Source organism: Zea mays, chromosome 4 (genome assembly GCF_902167145.1).
Source record: "Zea mays cultivar B73 chromosome 4, Zm-B73-REFERENCE-NAM-5.0, whole genome shotgun sequence".
Taxonomy (NCBI): Eukaryota; Viridiplantae; Streptophyta; class Magnoliopsida; order Poales; family Poaceae; genus Zea; species Zea mays.
The window spans coordinates 25,236,521-25,245,939 of NC_050099.1; the positions used below are offsets into that span (position 1 = coordinate 25,236,521).

Below are 9,419 nucleotides of genomic sequence, written 5' to 3' on the forward strand. Positions count from 1 at the left end.
CCACCAGGTACTGGCAGGACCACGGAGTTGTTGTGCGGCAAACAACGGCTTCTGCGTCTCTGAGCATCGGAGAAGACCAAACTTTTGCTCGATAACCCGAATCCACTCGTCAGCTTCTAAGGGATCTTCTGCCTTGACGAATAGAGGTGGACGGGTTTCCGAGAAATCCAGATAAGTGGTCTCACGGGGACCCTGCGGATAACCTCTTCCCGCCTGCTGCTGGAATTGTTGCTGACCCGCCATTTCCCTAAGGAAGCGGGTATTGTCGGCGGTGGCATTCACCAAGGCGGCAATCGCCTCGGCTAACGTGGGAGGAACTGGAGGTGGGTTTGGGGTAGCATCCCGTCCCCCAGAAGTTCCTGCTGCATCCTGTCCTCGAGTCCTGGTCGGCATCTGAGGCAAAAACATTTGAAGTAAACATAATGTGCCAGAGAAAACCTTCCATTTTACATTACTATAAAAAGTAATGATACAGACTCGATATTACATAACAGGATACAATACCCATTATACAAAGGTTCAACCTATTAACAGGATACAATACCCATTATACAACAGTACACCCTTTAATACCCTACCATACACTACTCTACTTCTATTACACCTTTATTCCTGCTTGCCATTACTCCTAGCGGCCTCATCGTCAGGTGTGGGAGTCCAGACATCAACCAACCTCAAAGAAGGAGGGGGCTCAAAAAGGTCTAACTCCCCACCCAGCGCACGTCCCGCAACGTGAGATGGTCCAGCTTCTGCCTCAGCAGGTTGTGCAGGCTCACTTGGGTGTAGTTGTGAGTATAATATATGGACTTCCTCGTGCAACGTGTTGCAGTAAACCTGCAGGTCATCGACAGTCGAGCTAAGTTCTTTAATTCGGGCCTGAGCCCTTGCTTCCTTAGCACACATTAGCAAACGAGACTGCACGGCCCAGTCAAGTGCTAAGTCTCGATCAGCGAGTTGATCCTGCAAGTGTCGGATGTCCCTTCTCAGTTCATTGATTCTATCTCCGTCAGCGACCCAAGCATCAGTCCTTTGTTGCAGTGCTGCCTGAAGTCGACTCACACGAGCTTCAAGGTCTCCGATGGGGTCGTTACTTCCACTGCTGCTGCTTTCATGTCGGGGAGCCAATTGATGCCGAGGCACCCCAATTGGTCCCGTAGACTTGCGTGCCGTTAGCCTGGTGCGTGGCGGCATCTTTTCTAAGGGGGAAAATGTTATTAGTATAATTCTTAGCATGATGCATGTATAATTACAGAATCAACCTTAGTTGATTCAACCTTCTATATGTTGCACTCTTCCTATCTGGTCTTTAAGATAGACTCCTTCAGAATACTTAGGTAAGAAGAGAAAAGAATTTCTAGGTAAGACTTTTGAAAATTCTTTTGAAGATGCCTCATAATATCTGCCAAGAAGGGCTACGCTCCGATACCAGTCTGTGGCAGAACCTCCAAGTTATTGGGCCCACATGCACCTGTCCTTGTCCCAAAGACCTCAGACAGCCATGCATGTGCACCAGATAACTCAACAGGATCTGTCCGATTGCCCCAAGGACATCGGATAAACCACTTTCAACCAGAACCGCGGGATTAAGTAACACAAATCACACACACCAATATTGTTGCAGCGGAAATCTTACTACCAAATTTTACAGGTTACAAAAATTTTACATTAGTTTATCGGAGTGATTACAAAAGTATAAGTTTGAAATATATATGCTAGCTCAAGGGATCATCCTCAATAAGAAGTATAGAAGGGTTACTTAGACTTATAAGAAGGCCGAGCCCACCGGCACTTAACACCATCAACAACAGCACAAAGTTAGAACCTGAAAAACAACAGGGAATAAAACCCTGAGTATGGAATTACTCAGCAAGTCTTACCCGACTAAAGAAAAGACTCTCAAGGGTATGCTGGTTATATGGGAGTCAAGGTAAGGCTTTTCAATAATCAAAGACTCTGTTTTGCAGAAATGCTTACTAAAGTGGATCCTTAAAAATCCAATTTTATTTGTCAAGTTAAGTACAATTACCTGTAACTAGAGTTCTTTCTACCCTAGTTCAATCACTGGTCCTGCACTAGCTAATTTCTTAACAAAAACCCATTATCTTTAGTGGAATGCTACGTGTAGGGCAGTGACCAAGTCTTCATAACCGCGAAGGTACGGCGATCCGAATCGATTATACTCAGCTGAGGATCTCCAATCACACGACATATGTAGCACTTAACCCTTGCATATGTCAACCCGCCACCGGGGTTCTTAAGACCAGATCAGGTTCACGCAAACCGAGAGCACAGATACACCACCGTCCAGCCTCTTGCCACGGAGGGTACACGCTACTCTCGCCACCGCTCCACACCCATTTCGTGTTATCTTATTCTGGCCTTAGTCTGCCCGAGGCAAGGCTTACCCATGACGAGGCATGTGACCAGTTAAAGGGTCCTCGATCATCAAGCCTACATCGAGACGGTCCTTAATCGACTCAGACGGAGACACTACACCGAGACTCTCTTCTCGTGCAAGTCACTCGCCCGGTCTCAGCTTATTCATTTCAACCCAAAAAACTTGGTACCTGGCAGAGGTACATCTTTTCCGATGTTGAATCCATCAAGGCCTTTGACAGATCCACCACCAAGTTTTATTTTCGAAAACATCCCACCCACCTTTGCCACATCATATTTTGTAAAAACAAAACATTTTATTTTCTAAAGCAAGGCTAAGCATCAAAATCTTTTGTAAAACGGGTGGTCAAGGAAGGTAATCAAATTCAAGGAAGGTAATGCAGGAATTGTTTTATCAATCAACTCCTATCACCTAATGCATCAAGCAAGTGAGAAAGATTTTAAAAACATCAAGGAAGGTGGCAAATGCACCGGGGCTTGCCTGAGTAACATTAGGTTAGTGTTGTTAGATAACGTCCACTTGACGATCATCCTTTACTCCGATACCAGCTGTGACGGAACCTCCCAAGTAATTAGGCCCACCTACAGTTGTCCTTGTCCAACGGACATCAGACAACCCTGTAGGTGCCCCTGAACTACTTGACAAGTTCGGTATCTTTCCTTACCTCACCAGGAACGTCTCACCCATCTTGTAGACATTACAGAACATCGGAGATAAAGAAATGCGGAAGCGAATTACATAATCTTACATTAATTTCAAAAGCAAGCTTGAGTTATGTTATTACAGACCAAACTAAAAGTGAGTGCATAGAAGTAATATTATACAAACCAGGGAGGCACAAACTCCTCCCGAGAAGCTAAAAGCAAAAGATCTTAAGTGGAGGACCGAATCCTCCCGCACTTCAGTCTTGATTTTCTTCTTTTGGAACCACCTTGGCACAGAAGCAGCAAAAGTCTGCTACTTCCTCACCTAAAAACAACGAAGGGATAAACCCTGAGTATGGAATACTCAGCAAGTCTTACCCGACTAAAGAAAAGACTCTCAAGGGTATGCTGGTTATGTGGGAGTCAAGGTAAGGCTTTTCAATATTCAAAGACTCTGTTTTGCAGAAATGCTTACTAAAGTGGATCCTTAAAAATCCAGTTTTAATTTGTCAAGTTAAGTAAAATTACCTGCACTAGAGTTCTTTCTACCCTAGTTCAATCACTGGTCCTGCACTAGCCAATTTTTTTACAAAAGCCCATTGTCTTTAGTGGAATGCTACGTGTAGGGCAGTGACCAAGTCTTCATAACCGTGAAGGTACGGCGATCCGAATCGATTATACTCAGCTGAGGATCTCCAATCACACGACATATGTAGCACTCCCTCAGGGATGTAGTGTTCACGGAAAGCTGCTTTAAACTCATTCCAGGTGACTTGATGATTGTCAGGTTGAATAGCCATAAAATTTCCCCACCAGGTACTGGCAGGACCACGGAGTTGTTGTGCGGCAAACAACGGCTTCTGCGTCTCTGAGCATCGGAGAAGACCAAACTTTTGCTCGATAACCCGAATCCACTCGTCAGCTTCTAAGGGATCTTCTGCCTTGACGAATAGAGGTGGACGGGTTTCCGAGAAATCCAGATAAGTGGTCTCACGGGGACCCTACGGATAACCTCTTCCCGCCTGCTGCTGGAATTGTTGCTGACCCGCCATTTCCCTAAGGAAGCGGGTATTGTCGGCGGTGGCATTCACCAAGGCGGCAATCGCCTCGGCTAACGTGGGAGGAACTGGAGGTGGGTTTGGGGTAGCATCCCGTCCCCCAGAAGTTCCTGCTGCATCCTGTCCTCGAGTCCTGGTCGGCATCTGAGGCAAAAACATTTGAAGTAAACATAATGTGCCAGAGAAAACCTTCCATTTTACATTACTATAAAAAGTAATGATACAGACTCGATATTACATAACAGGATACAATACCCATTATACAAAGGTTCAACCTATTAACAGGATACAATACCCATTATACAACAGTACACCCTTTAATACCCTACCATACACTACTCTACTTCTATTACACCTTTATTCCTGCTTGCCATTACTCCTGGCGGCCTCATCGTCAGGTGTGGGAGTCCAGACATCAACCAACCTCAAAGAAGGAGGGGGCTCAAAAAGGTCTAACTCCCCACCCAGCGCACGTCCCGCAACGTGAGATGGTCCAGCTTCTGCCTCAGCAGGTTGTGCAGGCTCACTTGGGTGTAGTTGTGAGTATAATATATGGACTTCCTCGTGCAACGTGTTGCAGTAAACCTGCAGGTCATCGACAGTCGAGCTAAGTTCTTTAATTCGGGCCTGAGCCCTTGCTTCCTTAGCACACATTAGCAAACGAGACTGCACGGCCCAGTCAAGTGCTAAGTCTCGATCAGCGAGTTGATCCTGCAAGTGTCGGATGTCCCTTCTCAGTTCATTGATTCTATCTCCGTCAGCGACCCAAGCATCAGTCCTTTGTTGCAGTGCTGCCTGAAGTCGACTCACACGAGCTTCAAGGTCTCCGATGGGGTCGTTACTTCCACTGCTGCTGCTTTCATGTCGGGGAGCCAATTGATGCCGAGGCACCCCAATTGGTCCCGTAGACTTGCGTGCCGTTAGCCTGGTGCGTGGCGGCATCTTTTCTAAGGGGGAAAATGTTATTAGTATAATTCTTAGCATGATGCATGTATAATTACAGAATCAACCTTAGTTGATTCAACCTTCTATATGTTGCACTCTTCCTATCTGGTCTTTAAGATAGACTCCTTCAGAATACTTAGGTAAGAAGAGAAAAGAATTTCTAGGTAAGACTTTTGAAAATTCTTTTGAAGATGCCTCATAATATCTGCCAAGAAGGGCTACGCTCCGATACCAGTCTGTGGCAGAACCTCCAAGTTATTGGGCCCACATGCACCTGTCCTTGTCCCAAAGACCTCAGACAGCCATGCATGTGCACCAGATAACTCAACAGGATCTGTCCGATTGCCCCAAGGACATCGGATAAACCACTTTCAACCAGAACCGCGGGATTAAGTAACACAAATCACACACACCAATATTGTTGCAGCGGAAATCTTACTACCAAATTTTACAGGTTACAAAAATTTTACATTAGTTTATCGGAGTGATTACAAAAGTATAAGTTTGAAATATATATGCTAGCTCAAGGGATCATCCTCAATAAGAAGTATAGAAGGGTTACTTAGACTTATAAGAAGGCCGAGCCCACCGGCACTTAACACCATCAACAACAGCACAAAGTTAGAACCTGAAAAACAACAGGGAATAAAACCCTGAGTATGGAATTACTCAGCAAGTCTTACCCGACTAAAGAAAAGACTCTCAAGGGTATGCTGGTTATATGGGAGTCAAGGTAAGGCTTTTCAATAATCAAAGACTCTGTTTTGCAGAAATGCTTACTAAAGTGGATCCTTAAAAATCCAATTTTATTTGTCAAGTTAAGTACAATTACCTGTAACTAGAGTTCTTTCTACCCTAGTTCAATCACTGGTCCTGCACTAGCTAATTTCTTAACAAAAACCCATTATCTTTAGTGGAATGCTACGTGTAGGGCAGTGACCAAGTCTTCATAACCGCGAAGGTACGGCGATCCGAATCGATTATACTCAGCTGAGGATCTCCAATCACACGACATATGTAGCACTTAACCCTTGCATATGTCAACCCGCCACCGGGGTTCTTAAGACCAGATCAGGTTCACGCAAACCGAGAGCACAGATACACCACCGTCCAGCCTCTTGCCACGGAGGGTACACGCTACTCTCGCCACCGCTCCACACCCATTTCGTGTTATCTTATTCTGGCCTTAGTCTGCCCGAGGCAAGGCTTACCCATGACGAGGCATGTGACCAGTTAAAGGGTCCTCGATCATCAAGCCTACATCGAGACGGTCCTTAATCGACTCAGACGGAGACACTACACCGAGACTCTCTTCTCGTGCAAGTCACTCGCCCGGTCTCAGCTTATTCATTTCAACCCAAAAAACTTGGTACCTGACAGAGGTACATCTTTTCCGATGTTGAATCCATCAAGGCCTTTGACAGATCCACCACCAAGTTTTATTTTCGAAAACATCCCACCCACCTTTGCCACATCATATTTTGTAAAAACAAAACATTTTATTTTCTAAAGCAAGGCTAAGCATCAAAATCTTTTGTAAAACGGGTGGTCAAGGAAGGTAATCAAATTCAAGGAAGGTAATGCAGGAATTGTTTTATCAATCAACTCCTATCACCTAATGCATCAAGCAAGTGAGAAAGATTTTAAAAACATCAAGGAAGGTGGCAAATGCACCGGGGCTTGCCTGAGTAACATTAGGTTAGTGTTGTTAGATAACGTCCACTTGACGATCATCCTTTATTCCGATACTCGCTCCATTGTCCATCTTCAGGTTGGTCCATCAGCTTTATCCTGCGGATTATCCCGCGCTTGGGGTTGACTTGGCTCATCTTCCGCGTCATACGATTAATTAACGTATCTGAATGAAATGCATTATGCATATGAATGCATATAAGGAACAATAACACCAGACTTTACGATGCTACGCAAAGAGAAATAACCTACTTAATGACGAGATATTGCGGACACTAGCTATCGATATATTGTTACCTACGACAATCATGCTCTTCTAACCTAGCTAAACAGTCGAGGTAGAAATCAACATCCATTCCAAGCATGAACTCGATCAACACATAAAATATCATACCTAGTCTAGAGAACACACTAAACGGCTTATAATTTTAACTTCAAAATTCTTGGGCACCTAACACTTATAAAATTTGATAGAAGAACTTTCATTAATTTTCTAAACTAATTTACCGGTTAACCTGTGTATCATATATATTAATATCACTTTTCATTTTTAATACCTACATTTCCGCAATATTGAGACCTCTTTTATCCTACGGCATCGACCAATTTACCAAAGCGACTCAGACAATCTAATAAATATTTTACCTAGTCAAACCATCCATCAATCCGCTAATATGAATAACAAATTTGCTTACCCTAACTAATTCGACGCGATAGTCGCAAGCACGACTACAGTTCCGGTTGACGTCATCCAGGGGTCTTCTTTCTTCGGTAATCAATTGCTGAAGATCTTCTCCTCGACTAAATAATTTTGATGAATCAAACTTGAATCGCGCAGGATGTTCGAGCTTTTTGTCGCGCACTTGGTGAACACCACGCTGCTTGCTTCGTCTTCACCCGATTCATGGAGTTTCTTGGTGACTTGCAGACGACGAGATCGTGTTTAAAGCGAGCTGGCGAGGTGGGGGTTGAGCAAGGGACGACGGGTTCGACGACTCAACGGCAAACGACAAGCACACACGAAGCCCGATGGATGAGGAGCGAACGCACGGATGGGTCGAACCGGGACTGGAGGACGACGAACGACGGCGAACGACGAGGTTGACAACGCGATTGGGAATTAAAGCCGAGCGAGCCGAGAGAGCGCACTGGCAAGCAGGAAACAAGACGCGACTGCGTGCAGAGGAGAACTCGGCACGACGAGGGACAACGAAACGCTGCGCGCGCGACAAGGAAGCAGAAAACCACGACAAGGGAGCGCGGCGCGCAGACAGGGCGAGCTGGGAACACCGACGAGCTGGGAAAGCTGCGCGCGACCTCGGCACGCAGGGACGAGCTCGGCGAGGAAGCAGAGCGCGCACAAGGGAGCAGGCCATGCGCGGCAGTAGGCGCGGCTGCGGCAGCAAGACGAGACCGCGACCACGAGTTCGGCAAAGGCGCGCCATGGGAGCCGTGCGCGGCAGGAGAGCTTCGACGGCGAGCTGGAACCCAAGGACGCGCGGTCGAGCAGGGCCTCAGCGTAGAGGAATCTGGCTTGGCAGAGGAAATTCGAGCTGGAGCGAGCGCGCGCAGTAGCACGGCACCAGGAAACCCCGAGCAGGGGTCGCAGCCGGCGAGCTGAGGGCACGGCGGCGCGCAGGGAAATAGGACAGGGGCGCGCGGCATGGGAGCAGAGCGCCGAGAGGGAGAGAGAAGCAGAGAGGAAGCACGCGCAGGAGCTGCGCGGTCAGCCGAGCGGAATCCGAGCTAGAGAGCTCAGCCGCAATGGAAGGGAGCAACACGAGCTGGGGCAGAGGAGCAGGCCGGGCGCGACAAAGCTCCGGCAAATCCCAGGGCGCGGCCATGGCTGGAGCAGAAGCTTGTCGCGGCAGGGAGGATGAAGGAGCGCGTGCGGGAGGAGCAGGGCTGAGCAGCTGAGCGCTGGGATGAAGAAGACTGCGCGCGCTGGAGTCGTTCGGCAGAGAGGAGCGCACACAGAGGATAAGAAAGAGATGGCTGGAGCGGCGCGATTTTTTTGAAGCTGAGCGGCGGTAGGATTTTCCTCTAAACCTGAGCGGCGCAGGGATAGAGTTGAAGAGATTTTTTTGCTGGAGATCGAGCGTGGGAGATAAGGCTAGAGCATGTACGTGCGTAGGAACTTGAGTACCGGATACAGAGGAGATGTTCTGGACGTACGGGTAAGGAAGAAAAGAGAAGCGTCCAACACAATATGGGTATAATATTTAGATATGATTTTGATTTGTTGAATACTACAGAGTCATATGAATTTTAATTAGTTATTTATATCTGAAGTTGTAGATCGAAGCCAGAAGCAACAAACCAAATTAAAACAATAGTTCTGCTACATATATTATTTTCGTAGACTTTGAAATATGACACCGAATCGGCTAGCAACTGTTCTAGTTTATTTAAACAGTCTGCCCCTAGTAGCGTATTTACCGAATTTATAAAGATTGCTCGAACCGAGCAAGTGACATTTTTAGTTCGTCTTGATTAATTTTAAATTGACACTAGGCTCGACACTTTTAGAATTAAATAAATTTTAAACTGTGCGAGCCGAATGCGACATCACAATCGGAATTCCTCCGGGGACGATGTCAGTATCGTCACGGGAGCGAGATGTAGACAGATTAAACCAGACGAGATCCGATTCGATATTTAAGACAACACTGGTTTGGTCGA

The 9,419-nt window shown here is 46.4% G+C and overlaps 1 protein-coding gene across 1 annotated transcript; it reads right to left on the reverse strand.

The window, feature by feature from the left end:
• Positions 1–7,358: 7,358 nt before the first annotated feature.
• Positions 7,359–8,671, reverse strand: LOC100216994 (uncharacterized). Its single transcript, NM_001143371.1, is given in 1 exon segment — positions 7,359–8,671. A coding segment is annotated over 1 exon segment (669 nt). The 5' UTR covers positions 8,403–8,671; the 3' UTR covers positions 7,359–7,733.
• Between the last annotated feature and the right edge of the window lie 748 nt (positions 8,672–9,419).